The 14,529-nt window shown below is 44.8% G+C and overlaps 1 protein-coding gene across 6 annotated transcripts in view; it reads left to right on the forward strand.

Annotated features, from left to right (window-relative positions):
• The window catches only part of TFAP2B (transcription factor AP-2 beta), a 32,550-nt gene extending 19,837 nt beyond the window's left edge, over positions 1 to 12,713 (forward strand). For 3 of the 6 annotated variants that reach the window (XM_063330659.1, XM_063330657.1, XM_063330658.1), the window contains exons 6-8: positions 1,936 to 2,054; positions 4,639 to 4,780; positions 6,942 to 12,713. In XM_063330659.1, the coding sequence (XP_063186729.1) occupies positions 1,936 to 2,054; positions 4,639 to 4,780; positions 6,942 to 7,242 (562 nt within the window). In that variant the 3' untranslated portion in view covers positions 7,243 to 12,713. The remainder of the gene's footprint in view (positions 1 to 1,935; positions 2,055 to 4,638; positions 4,781 to 6,941) is intronic. The other 3 variants (XM_063330654.1, XM_063330656.1, XM_063330655.1) reach the window with 2 other exon arrangements.
• Positions 12,714 to 14,529: the final 1,816 nt, after the last annotated feature.

Raw genomic sequence — 14,529 nt, forward strand, 5'->3', positions numbered from 1 at the left:
ACATTTGTGCAAATCACCCACTAATGTGCTGGGGCATTTTGATGAAGACCTCATTACTGGTACTGAGGAAAATGAGGAGCAAATGATAACCTGGAGGCCTGGTTGCAACTCCATCATACCCAGAGGGAGATTGTGCTTTTAGGTACCAGCAACAAGAATTTAAGATCGGAGGTCATCAGGTGGAAAGACTATCAGGGAGAAAGGCCTTTATCTTCTTGACTGTGACTGAAGGATCGTGACTTGTCAGTATGACTTGTCTGTAAGAGAGGTGAGCTCAGGCTCTATCGCCAGTCAGAACAGGGAAGGAGTCATTATAGACTATGAGGTACCAGTTCACTTAAGCCAATGGAAAGCTGAGGGGATAAGGCTTCATTTCCTACATGTGACGTATACGCCAAACTGGAAAATAAAGATAAATTTGAGACAGAAACAAATGCAATTAATTTGGCCCGGAATAAATTTCAGCTCATCTTTAAAAGTTGCTAATCTTATGGGAGGAAATATCTTGCCAACCCCTGTAGCAGTGATTGGGCAAGGTTGACTTCCAAGGTGTTTTAAAATGGAGTTGATGTTTGTTTTGGTCCCCCCACTGCAAAAAAAAAAAATTCTGTGGTGACGTCAGGGGCTCCAGCTCCGTGTCTGGAGAGGAGGGGGAAAGTCCTGCTACATGCAGTCAGCCACCCAAAAATACACGTGAGAATTAGGGTCTCCTAAAATAGATGCTGTTCCACGTGAATGTCTGTAATCATTGTTCAGCTGTGATCCTTGCCAGGGAGAGCAGCAGAGATTTTTACTTACAGATGCTAACCTGCCTGCTCACTCTGTACAACTACAAATGGAGCAGGGAGAACATCCGAGAGATACACTGTAGAAAATATAATTATCAAGGTAAAGCAACATCATTATTGAACTTCAGTGGATTTCTGGAGATGGCCCAAGCCATAATCATTGGCTGCTGCTGACCTCAGTTCCTATCTTGAATCTAAATTTTAGACAAGCTTTTGTTTCAGAGCAGATGAAATATAGAAAGCTGCTTTCTTGCAATTCTACCATCTAGCCCTATTTACGTTGGTATAAAATAGTGGGAGGCCAGTCTGGCTTCTCTGTTGTTCCTGATTTCCTTTCGCTAAGTGTGACTGCTAATTCTTAAACAAATTTTAAGTAAGGACTAAGAGATATTTGAGGTGGACTTCGGTCTTCGTGCTAAAACTCTCCCCGATTTCGCAGGTGGTAAGATTTCATCCCTGGGGGTTTACATATGTATAGGCTTCCGAACAATAGCTCTGTATTTCCCACCTATAGCTCACTCAGCCTTTTATTGTCCTTATCAGTAACCTCCGACAGATACTCAAATCTTCCTTCAGGCACTCAGTTCCCCTTCAGGTGAGCTCTTCCCCTCAGCATCGCCTTTCCGCATAAGAGCACACACCCACGCACGAAATGGTTCCTGAAGTTTCATAAATGTTTTCCTCCTTTTCTGTTTATCCACTGGCACACACATTCTCCCTTCGAGCCTTTCAGTTTTGTGTTCCCTCCCCGCCTTTCTTCTTCCCATTCTGGCACTTTCGTGGGAGAACGGAGGATTTAATTCTCCTCCTCTACCTTTCTACCCATCTCCCCACTTCATCCTAATACGAATTGATGTCATGTAATAGCAACCCATTTGCTCTCTAGATCAGAACCCTATCCATTAATTATTGCTGTCTAGCATTAATTGATTTCCCTGGATAAAATAGCGAGAAAAGTGGGTTCATCCCCACTCCCACCCCTGGGAGAAATTAAGCAAATAGCAGCAAACCCGAGCAGAAATCAACACCCCCAAAGTCCTTCACGTCGAGTGAAAACCCTCCCAGGCTCCACTGACTGCACAGACTAAACGCTTCTTCCAGGAACACTGCGGGGTTAATCACGATGTTAATTTCTTTGCAATTCTAGAGCCAAATCGAAAAACGGGGGGAGATCTTTGCGAGAAAGGCTAGAAAAAATCGGTTTGAATTTACCAGCCGGCAGGCGTAAGGCCGCAAATGTCACTTTACTCACGTCCCTGGTGGAAGGTAAGCCGAGGTCGCAGCTCCCTTCACACCCCTGCCTGCTCTGAACTCCTGTCTGACATTTTACGAACCAAAAAAGGAAAAAAAACCAAAAAACAAAAAAACAACACCCCAACTTTCGGGATCAGGTGGGAAAACCTTGCAGAGGTGAAATTCAGGGCGGGTTAGGATGAATGAACACCGGCACGGTCAAAGATGCCATTCCCCAAAATGAAATCACTGGCTGGAGGGTCACTGATCCCTCTTGGTGGCAAGAATGAGGTTGTGTGTATTTGTGTGTATTTGTGTGTATATATCTGTGTGATTCCTCAGGGCAGTCCCATTCCCCATTGCTATTGTGCTGTCCGACTCCATGTCTACTCCATCTTCCCCCTAATTCGCTCCTCCCGAGCTTATTTAAGGCCACTACAGGACGCTCAGTGAGGAAAAATAATACAATTTTTAATTTTTTTTTTAAAGAAAGCAAAGCCATTTAAGCGTCGCGGAGCGCGGTTTACCTTAACGTGGTTGGAACTGAACAAAGAGACAAGCTGTTCCTGAGGAAGGCGAGATGGGAGGGGAGACTGAAGTTTCACCTCATTTCAAGTCAACTAATGTCATTTTGGTGTGTTTGTCGTGTTTCTTTGATTTATTGTTACGGTATTGAAAAGTAAAGTTTAGAGCCACTAATATGTTTAGGATATGTGCTAAAAGAATTTGGACCTTCTCCAAGAAACATAACCGGAATAGTATGGATGCAATTATGAATTATATGTATCTACATTACACATACACACCGAGAGGCGTATAAATAATCCACTTATCTCTTCTGCATATAAGCAGGCATAAACATTTGTGCTAGATATTAACTTTTCAACTCTTTTGATTGAGTTATGGGAGCGATAAGAGTTTACCGCATGCAGAGCTGAAGGCAGGCTCGCAAAAAGACTGATGGAAAGGATTCTCCTCCTGGTACCGGCATATGGGTTATGCCGTTATGTAGGTTACGGATATAGGGTCGCGCTATAGGTGACGTGGAGCGTTTCGGGTGTGACAACTGTCCTTTAACACCGGGATTAGTGCAGTTTCACCCCCGCTGCGTGTGTAAAAACCGGCGCACCCTCCTCACAGCAACATCAGCCCTTCCCCGAAGCTGGCTTGAGCTTCAAAAGCTTGTGCGGTTATACAGTGATGCTAAAATCTATATTAAGCGTGTAGTAAGGTGTACATTACCCTCCTCTCCCCGATTTCCTTACAAATCAACAGTTTCCCCTGAGAGAGAGATCCCTCCTTTTGGAAGAAGCTGCACCTGCTGGAGATTTATCTTTTTTTTTATTATTTTTTTTTTCTTTTCCTGCCACCAGCCAGGCTTTAGCTGCTGTTGTATCGCCGTGAGCAGAAAGGCTCCGGCCAGCCCCGACAGGGATTACCCGAGTGATGCCCGGGGGAGACTCTGCCCGGCGCGGGGTGACCGCGACGCGGACCCCCCGGGGCTCCGCCGGCTGCCTTCACTTTCATTAAGCGGGTTGGTGATTAGCGAGAAGCCTTGGAAAGCAGAAGATGACGTTGGAAAGCAACTCCTGATCGTTAAAAATAATGTGGTCCTGGAGTTATTAGACATATCTGTTTTGCGTGTTGGAAATCTTCCCCCTGGTCCCTCAGGCGGTGCTTTAAAGGGTTTAATGCGTTATTCTGGAGGGGCTGAGCTATAATCTGGTGGAATCCCCCTAGAGTCTGAGGATTTTTCCTCCCCCCTCTTCGTCTTTTCCTCCTTTCTGCAGCTACTGTCTTCTTCATGTGGCATGAAGTACATCAGTAGGAGCTGGATGACACGAACCTCTGGAGGCAAGAAACCTGAAACCAGACAGACAGGAAAAGAGACAATTAGAATTAGAATAATTATTATTTTTCACAGAAAAAAAAGGTTGCCATTAGTTGCTATCCTTCCACCGGGCAGAGAGGAGTTCCTGTTGCACGATGGTCAGTTAAGAAAGTAATAATGTCCATGGAACCAAATGCAGTTATCTCCATCATTTTACAGATGTGGAGATAATTGTGATGATGCAAGAGCTCTGTGTGTCTGTGTAACCAAGTGTGTGTATAATGTCCCACAAAGAATTGTCATTATGTCCATCTGTAAAATTTTGGTCAGTGATCTGGTGTATTGAAGCAGGAATGTTGTAAAGGAAGTTTGTATCCTTCTGTCTTTCGGGATTTAAGTTTCCCCTTGCTTTTTTTTTTTTTTTTTTTTGGCCCAGTTCATTTGAAAGTGTGTGTGTGTTATGCGTGTGTATGTGTGTGTACTTTTCCCACAGTTCTGCACAATCAGCTGCATGTGCACACACCACCCCAAGTGCATTGTCGCAAAGACAAATCTCATCCACTGAAAATCTGTCCCATCCACTTACTTCTGCCCCCACAATAGGGCTCGTGGAGGGAAAACATATACCTGGAACCTGTCCCTAAGGGGCAAGGGATGTTAGAAGGTTTCTAAAACGCACCCGAAGGAGCTGGTCTCTCCCGGAGGGAGCGGTGGGAGCAGCCCATCCTGGGGCCGGCAGTGCCTGGAGCGGCCCGGAGGTGTTAATGTCCCTCTCATTCCCTCCAGGTGAGGCCGTTCATTTAGCTCGGGATTTTGGGTACATCTGCGAAACGGAATTCCCAGCCAAAGCTGTTTCTGAGTACCTGAACAGACAGCACACGGACCCCAGCGACCTCCACTCCAGGAAAAACATGCTGCTTGCTACAAAGTGAGTGCGAAGTTGATGAACCCCCTTCCTTCTGCCCTCCCTCGAGAAAATCCTCCCCCCCACCTCCTTAAACCCTTCGTTTGAGCTCGTTTGGAAAGCAGGCGGAGTTTCCAGTCCCCAAATTATACCTGGCAAAGGATGCTCGTATTGCCCTATAGAGTAGACCCTATAGCCTCTGCATCCTCTGCTGTCCCTGTGGTGGAAGTAGGCGACTGCGCCCTAGCTACCGTACTTCGTTTCCAAGCCACCCCTGTTTAAAAAATCTTTATGCAAAGGGGACCAAAAATCTATATTTTGCTTCCACAGCATGTCTGTCTGTCCCTCCTGCTGCTTGCACACACCTGTTTGTCTGCTACCAAATTGCAATATTTTTTCCACGTGGTGTAATTAAAAAAAAATAAAAAGAAGGAAAAAAAAAAAAGAAAACGAAATGAACCCCCCCACCATGTACTGTGTACTGTTAATGGTCTTTGGTCTGGTCGATTTACACTTGGCTGTGCCTCCCAGGCTACTGAGTGCTTCATAGTTTGCTCGGGTCCTCGGCAGTGGGTGCTGTGTGTCTCCACACATCTCCATCTATCCAGCAAAAAAGGGAAGGAAAAAAAAAAAGAAAGAAAGAAAAAAATACCATCCCAAACAGCTCTCATTTATTTCATGCTCTGGGACGTGGCTTGCCTCCGATGACAGTGTAATTTAAAGAAATATATGGAGGGTTGAGAAATCATTTGCTCAAATTTGTCCAGATGTTTTTTAGACGTGATTGGAATTTGATTGCCCTTTTCCGCAGGGTCAGAAGATATTAATGTCCCAGAACTTTAATTGCTCGCAGACCCTGCTTTGCTCTTTGAAGATGTAAAATGTCGGACTCATTACTGTTTGTTCTCCAAATTCAAAGTTTCCTCTCTTGCACTTTCTTAATGGATAATACACATAGAAGTAGACCTTTATCTTTCCCCACCCTCTGAAACCTTTAACCCACTGGGAATTTCAGAGAATTTCAGAGGATGAGAGCTGAACGCCTTTTTTAAGGGCTTCTTTTTTTCTTTCCATTTTTTTTTTTTTTTTAATTCCAAGCCCTTTTTTCTCCAGTCTCTGGGTAGGCATCTGTCTTAAAGAAACTATTCCTTTGGGAATGGCACCAACCCCTAGTGTTTCTGCATTGCCCGGGCACTTGTTGACTTGAAGGCTTTTTTGGACCAGAGCAAAGCAAAAGAAAGTGTGTGGGGAAATTCATTATGAAAATCAAATCTGATTTTTCAAAGATGTGGGCAAACAAACAAGAGCCAGATGTCAACTCTGATGTGTTAACTGGGATGCCACCCCCAAAAATAAAATAGGAAACATTAGCTTTGCTCCTCATGAAGTGAATAAGCCAGCAGGGAGTCCTAAAGTCACAATCTTTCTCAACAAAGTGGCCCAGCCTGAGCAGCCTCAGAGGAGACTCCAATTTGGCCCTTCCCTGCACCATGTCCCTGTGCCACACAGTACCTCTCACAGTTGTGCTTTCCTGCAGCATTGGTGGGACCAGCTTCATCAGGCCACCAGGAAGATGGGTGGTTGGCACGTCTCCCTTTCAGCCTGGTTGTTTCTAGAGCCACCGAGCAAAGCTGGGTTTTTACAGTGCTTCAGAATCATGGAATCATTTAGGTTGGAAAAGACCTTTAAGATCATCATGCCCAACCATCAACCCAGCACAGCCAAGTCCACCACTAAACCATATCCCTAAGTGCCATATCTAAGCATCTTTTAAATACCTCCAGGCATGGCGATTCAACTGCCTTCCTGGGCAGCCTGTTCTAATGCTCGACAACCCCTTCACTGAAGAAATTTTTCCTAATATCCAATCTAAATATCCGCGCATCCTGTCTCTGTGGGAGATATTTTTATCTCCAGACCCGGTGTTGTCCTGCATTTGCAGAAACCTCTTTCCTGAAGAACATCATCCTGAGCAGGGAGCTGCTGGCTCACCATGGCCAGTCCCCGAGCACTATTGGGGAAAAGGAAGGTGGCAAAAAGGTCCTACTCTGGGTCTGGGGGATCAGCTTTGGCCTGAACCTGCCCCTTCTTTAAACCTTGGCTGTCTTGGAGAAGTGTGGCATGAGCCTAACCACGGTTTTTCTCTTTCTTTTGTCCTCTCTTTGCCTTTGTTTCTTCCATGCAGGCAACTTTGTAAAGAATTTACAGATCTCTTGGCCCAGGACAGGACGCCCATTGGAAACAGCCGGCCCACCCCTATTTTGGAACCGGGCATTCAGAGCTGCTTGACTCACTTCAGCCTCATCACCCACGGCTTTGGGGCCCCCGCTATCTGTGCTGCCCTCACGGCCCTTCAAAACTACCTGACTGAAGCTCTCAAAGGCATGGACAAGATGTTCTTGAACAACAACACTGCTAACAGGCACACATCTGGCGAAGGACCAGGTAGTAAAACTGGAGACAAGGAAGAGAAACACAGAAAATGAGAGAGAGAGAGAGGGAGAAAAAAAAAAGGAAAGGAAAAGAAAAAAGTTAAATAAATAAAAGGAGAAAAGAGAGAGAGATAATCTTTTAAAACAAAACCGTCTTAATGTTAGCTTTAAAAATATTGGATTGGGCTTTGGAAGAATTCTATTAGGTAGGAAAAAATAATAATAATAATAAAAATAATAATAATAATAAAAGAAAGACAATAATTTAAGATCAGAGGAGCACAATGGCGCAAGACCAGTGGTTCAGAGTCTCTTGCCAGGAACATGTGAAGACAACCACCAGGATTTTTTTCCCACTTCTGTTCTTTCACATTTTTTAAATAATGATTGGGGGGGAGGGGAATATAATAATAATTAATAATAATAATAAAAGAAAGAAATGAATAACTTATTGGAAGAAATTGGAGAAACATTTTTGGTGTCAGTGCTTTGATTTCTTGAGCTGCACGGTCTGTCTTGCTATTGTTTTTATTTTATTCTTTTTTTTTTTTTTTTTGAACGACGTCCTGTCTCCACCCTAGTTAAAACGATCTTCCAGAGCGCTCCTTTCTGAGCAACCTCATCGCCTCATCTTCCCATCCCGACTCTTCCCATCCCATCTCAACCCCCTGGTTCTGTCTAGACTAGGAAAGGAGGGGAAGCGAGCGCACACCTCTCACGAAGCCACCAACACCAGTCAGTTGGAGCTGCGTTTATGGCAGCGGTTTAACATTAGATGCCATTAGAGGGGACGTTTCAAGTCGTCGTATCTCAGTCAAATTAGCTAACTCTATTTTTTAAGAACTTTTTTTGTTTTTTTTTCCTGGTCTAGACAGACTCTCTGTTTAGATTACCAGCGTTTACAGGTGTGTATGGGCGTGTGTGTGCGTATGTGTGTGCATATGCGTATGCACACACATAACTTGACAGGGGTGCGTGTGTATCCTGTGTATGTTTGTATATATATGTATATATATGAATATATACATATATATATTTTTAATATGTGTGTGTAGCCACACATATTCATGCATGCAAACATACCTTTGTAATTTAGTACTTGCCTTTGACGGTAAAATGCCTTGTCTATAATGGGTTGCAAAATTTGAAAGTAAGGTCTGGTGAAACGTCAGCGCTATCTGATTTCTTAATTTTCTGAGATCTCCTCTTTTTCTCTAGGGAGTTTTATATTCCTAACTATGCCAATGTTTCAGTCCTTAATTTCCTTGAGTAGTGTGTGTGAGAGATATCTTCCCCCATTTTTAAAGAACTGTTAACAACAACAAAAAAAAATGAGTGATATGAGTATGTAATTCTTTCTCAGGAGTATGCACTATTTTATTTTCTTCTGTTTCCTAAAGCTTTGCCCGCTTGGCTTATGAGCTTCTTCAAAGAGGACTAGAGATCCCTACACAATATATCAGGTACAGAGAAAAAAAATCCACAATTCTGATATTCTGATACTTCTTTCTTTTTTTTTTTTTTGCTTTTTCAAATCAAAGCCAGTTGTTTCTGAATTCTGTAGGTGCACTTCTTTAAAGAAGCTCAAAGGGAATAATTTGAATGAGATAAAAAAAAAATATCTAAGTTGAAATCAAGGTGTAATATCACAAGGAAAATAAGAGCTGTGTTGAATGTTACCGCGCTTGCTTGGCACAAGGGTTTTGTACCCAGGGAGGAAAGGGTTGCCATGTGAGCTGGCTCCTCGTGATGGGAGTGGGGAGGGTTTGCCAGGGAATATCCTGATTTCTGAGCTCAGTCTGAGGAAATCTGTTTGTCTCAGAAAGCTTTTTTTTTTTCTTTTTTTTTAAAAAAAAAAAAGTCTTGTGACTCTTGCTTTAGAACAAGTTGGTGTGGTAGGGGGAAAAAACTTTCTTAACTCCAATGTTTTTCTCGGTGGTTTGGTGTGTGACAGGATGTCTTATGCATATGATTTGGGGGGTGGTGGTGGAGGGGGAGTCTGATTTCTTTCCTTTTTCTTTTTTTTTTTAACATACATTTATTTGTCTTCGATGGTAAAAATAATGCTGAAGTGTAAGGATATGAATTTCTGTTTGGATTCTGCCGTATTGGGTAATTGCATGTGTTTCTCACTGGGGTAGGGTTCGCGCACTAACACATCTTTTTGCTTGTGTCAGAACAGTTACTGGGTGTGGGTAAATCTCCTGGAGTCACTGGCAAAACTCCAGTGGGGTCAGGCCCCCCCACCCCAGGATCCCTGTTAAAGCTGCAACACTCAATCCCACCCAAGCAGGCACTCCTGAACTCGAAACAAGGAGAGAGAGACAAAAGAGAAACCTTAGTCTTGTTTTAGTTTCTAGACACCTTCCAAAGTGGATGGTGGAGGAGAAGTAATGCAGCAATAATCTCCACATCCCCCACCAAATTTTTCTTAAAACAAAAAAAGCAACCGAGCCTCTTGACTGTCACCCTTAGTGTCCTTAAACTACTTGAGAAATGGCTACAGCTGAGGCCCTGCTCTGCTTTTCAAATCTTTGTGCAGCAAGAGAAGGTCTTGGCTCTTGTCCCCTGCCTGTGAGTTGGACAAATGTATGGCAATAGAAACCCAGGAACCATCCAGGCCCAAGGAGCACTGACCCTTCTGGAGCTGCTCCTCAGTCATATACCTTTGGTCCTGCTGGGGCAGAATGCTGTGGAGATCCTCACATGAGAAAAGGGGGAAACTGAGGCAAGCAGGCTTCTCCGTGGGCTGCTGGGATGTGTTAGAGGTAGCCTTCAATCCTGGCAGGTCCTTGGCAGTGGGTTTGGTAACAGGTGTGCCACTGCTGATGTCACCAGAGGAGGTATGGAACCCTGGGTGATGTAGATCTCATGGATCCCCCACCAGTAGGTTGGAGACCCCCAGATTGAAAAGCAGCCCTTAGGCAGCTCCTGGTCCTCCACAGCCCACCCGTTGCCAGCCGCCCCCAATTTCAGCAGGCCCATGGGGAAGGACTATCCAAGCTCCCGTGCAGGGCATGCCCCAGCACTGGTGTGCGGGAAAGGGAAGGTGTGCGTGTATCTGGGGAGGAATGAATGGCACTACTTGAAAGTGCATCTCCCGACAAGACTATTCTGTTTATCGAAGCTGAGCACAAATTGTTGAACGTTGCTTTGCCTGCTCTCCACAAAAAGCCTTTGTGAGGAGCCCCTGGGTCCAGCCCTCCAGCACCACCCATCCTAGTGGGGCTTCAGACTGTGGGGCGACCCCAAGTTAGCTCTCAGTCTTCCACCTCCCCAGCTGCACATGCAGGGACATGGGGACCTGCTCCCTGCCACCCCAGAGCTTCCAGATGAAAGCTTTGGGGGGATGTTGGGGATGGTCCTTTTAACTGCAGAAGACAGTATAGAGTATCCCACCACCACTGTGAGTCTATGGGGAGAGGGAACCACTTGCAACTTCTTGGGGAAAGACCTGCACACACATGTGCACAGGTACACACATGTGTGAGGGCCTGATCCTGCTGCTGAAATCTCCCCTAGGTGCAGGTTTTGTTGCCTGGAGCAGGACCTAAACCTCAGGAAGGTTAAGGGAAGAATTTCAGGTGAACTCCTGGTATACTTTGGACCTGTCCCTCATGCCTTCTACCTGGAAGAGACAGACTGCAAAAGCCAGGCTGTGCTTCACTCAGGCGAAATAAAGGCTGATGTAAAATTCTTATTGATTTTGGTGGGACTCCCCTCGTTTCTTCCACAAAGTATGGAAACAAAATCCACGAGGCTTCTGATTTAAATGCAAACAGGGAGAAAACATGGCATAGGAGTACAGGCATTTCTGTTCTTCCCCCTAGCCTAGTGCCAGTCCCAGCGGGCAACATCCATTGCTTGGTGGCTCCTGTCAGTGCTGAGGACTGAGGTCCCCCAAAAACTAAACTCAGCCTCCCGCTGGAAGGCATTTTCCTGCTCCCTTGCACTTTCCCAGCCCGACTACTTGTGTTGGCAGGGCACCTCAGACGTTTATCTGATAATTGAGTTATTAAAAGATTTGGTTTCCTCGGGATCATAAATCAATAAACAGGAGGATTAACACGGCAGCTTTGCTTTTTAACTCAAGGGAAAAGTTTGAGGAGAGACCGTGAAAAGTTTGTTTTCAAACCAAACAGGTGGGTTGCTGTAAATTTTATTTCATTCTTAGTCTCGCTTTTTTTTAATAACAATTCTCTATTTTCCGTTGGAAAGATCTTTGATTTTGTATGCTCCCTGACTTCCCCCCCCCTCCCCCCGGTTGTTATTCACACAAGGTGTGACGGAAACAAGAAGCCAATTTTATGGGAATCCTTTTACAACCCGATGATTTCTTTAAAATCGGGTAGTGTCTTGTCCCACCTAATAGAAATTCTCTGTGAGAAGCTGTTTCAAGTCCCTTCGCATCCCAGACCAACCTCCCCCAAAACCCCCCAAATTTGCATTTGGGGCTGGGTGGGAGGGAGGGGGGGGAGGATGGTTTTAAGACCTTGAGCTGTGCCCAAAGGGCTTATTCCCTTCCCCTCCTCATCTCCTTCGGACCGGTTTATCACGCAGACCTATTCGGTTCTGTTTTAATACGTTTCTCGGAGAATTTGGTGCTCGTTTCAGCTGCCGTTAAGATCGATCCGGCCAACCCCCGCCTCCCCCCCACCTCCCCTCCGGCTTCCCTGTGTGAGAGAGACCGCAGGCTTTTTACAAATAGTATATTTTCTTATACAAAGGGAAAAAAAGTGAAAAGAAAGTATCCCCAAACACATGGCAAACGCCTGAACATTTCGAGAGAGACGAAACATTGTGTGCCAGCGAGAAATAAAGGAAAAAAAAAACAAACCACAACACACAAAACCCCAAACAAATGCAAAACTCTGAAAAAGCGAATGAGAAACTGGAAAGATGAAAGAAAAAATAAATAAAAAGATCTCCTTTTATGCCCCAAACGATCCCTTTCACCTCCTCTTCTTGAAAAATCTGACCATGCAGTGAGAAATATCAGTTTATCGACTCTTCCTGAGAAGAAATGCGGAGAGGCATTCAGTATTGAGTTTGTATATATTTATTTATGCTTAATTTAACGGGAATGTGTAAATATGGCGAGCAAGTAGTTTTTGGGTTATTTATCTGTGAATCTATACCTCTGTGAATGGGTGGGGGAATTAAAAAAAGAAAAAAACCACAAAAAGTAAAAAAAGAAAAAAACAAACAAAAAAGAAAAAAACAAAACCAACAAAAAAAATCCCGCTTGACTAGATAGTATCCTATCTGAATCTTTTCTGTTCTTTATAGACAAGCTGTTATGGTAATGGGTAGAAATTGGTTTCTTGTCCAGTGATGACCTGATTTACATAAATAATAAGAATAAAAAAAAAAGAGATTGTTGTGTTTTGTTGTATTTTCCTCTTCAGTTTTTTTGAATGTTGGTGCTGCTTCGATTCTGCAGACGGATTTACTTATAACGCCAAGAAGTCTTTATTTTCCCAATCTAGGCTTTGGGGAAATTCAGGACATGTCTCTACATTAAAAAAAAAAAAAAAAAAAAAAAAAAAAAGACAATAAATATTGCTTCTCAGAAATGTTGGTATTTTATTTCTGTCTGACTCAAAAGTGTCCATATTTTTACCACTCTTACCTCTTCATTCTAAGCAGACCTATAATAAACCTCATGTCATGTTAACGTGAGCTTTCGTTTCATTTTGCTTTTACCAGCTGAATTAGGAGTAAACCTTCTTTTTCTTTCCAAATTATTAGCCATTAAGAGAATATCTTTTGTAAGCCTTTAATATCAAGAAACGCTTTTTTTCCCCCCACTGCTGTGTTACTGTTACTGTGCGTTTCACCTATGTATACGTGGCTATGAGTGCGTATATTTGTCTGTGTATATATATATATACACACCCTTATATACAGATCGGGACTGATGTTCGTATTCACAACGCGGGATGATTTTTCTACCTTCAGGTCTACACTTGCAGCACCAGTAATTAGCAAAAGGAAATATTCAACCCCAAACCAACTTCTTCCTCCATGTCCCGTCCCCCCCCGCCCCCCTCCTCCGTTCCCAAATCGGCTTTATTTAGCTTTGTCACCGCCACTGATGAAGAAGAGACGAGGGGAGATCCGGAGCCCCGGGGATAACCAGGAGCCACTCCGGAGTGACTCTGGGTTAACCCCGCGGGTGGGTGAAGGAGGAGGGGGCGCAGATTAGGGCCTCAGGATTTATTTTTGTCGGTGTTGTTATAGAAAGCACCAATTTATTTTTTTTTGCCTGTAAATCAGAGGCTGTAAAGGACTGTCAATTTAACCCTCCGCACAGCCACCCTGAAAACAAACACCCACGTGTGCTCAAACAGGGAGCCCTGAGGGTGGAAACCGGTTTAAAGCCTCGCATTTACTGCGGTGAATGAACTATTTTAGTTAAATACCCGCTCTGAAGTCTTGTCTGGGTTGGGTTTTAGAGGGAGAGGTAGTTTAAGAGGGCAGCCGGAGAGATGCAGGAGTCGTAAGAGGCGGTGGATCGGTTTTTGGAACTTAGCATTTCTCTCGGAGGAGGGTGGAAGAAGAGCAAAAAATACATCCACCCCCACCTCCATCTCCCAAACTACCACCCTTCTCCCTCTCCTTCCAGCTTGGACTACAGGAGCCGACTCAGCTCATCGCCCAAGGTATCCAAAATAAATCATCATCATCACCATAAATAATAATAATAAAAAAACCAAACAACCCCCCAGAAAACATTGCAAATGACCACCCCAAAGTCTGTTTTATGGGGAAGCTTTCGAGGCTCGGCTGCCTCGGCTTCAGCCAGGCTTGGATTCAGCCGTGACCTACTTTCTCTCCGTGGTGCTATGGCAAAAACGCCCGGAGCAAGTTTGGGGGGCCCAGGATGGAGGGAGCGGGTGGGTGGGTGGGTGGATGGGTGCGCGGGGGGGGGGGGGGGGACGAGGGCAGCAGCGCCGGCGTCCGAGCAGGGGGAAAACGAGGTGGGGGGTGGTGCAAGAAGCAAAAGAGAAAAGGGAATCCCCTCACCTCCCCTTTCCTCCTTTTTACCGGGGCTTTGCAAGGTGAAGAGTGGAGGCCCCCCAGACCTCCTCTCCCCAGCCCCTTTGACCCAGGGGTGGGCAGGTGTGGGGTGAAGGATGCCCACTGGGAAGACCAACGACACTGATTTCCAAAAGCCAAGCTGCGTGCCACGCTTTTTAGTTTGTTTTGTTTTCTTTTGTTTTAATCGCGCCGATGATATTATTTTTAGGAGAGCATATGTTTTGCATGAAACCTTTCAAAACAGCTCTCGCAGTTCCCAGCGGAGTCTGGGAGGGTTGTTTGGGGGGCCGGGGGGGG

This window comes from Chroicocephalus ridibundus, chromosome 3 (genome assembly GCF_963924245.1).
Source record: "Chroicocephalus ridibundus chromosome 3, bChrRid1.1, whole genome shotgun sequence".
NCBI lineage: Eukaryota > Metazoa > Chordata > Aves > Charadriiformes > Laridae > Chroicocephalus > Chroicocephalus ridibundus.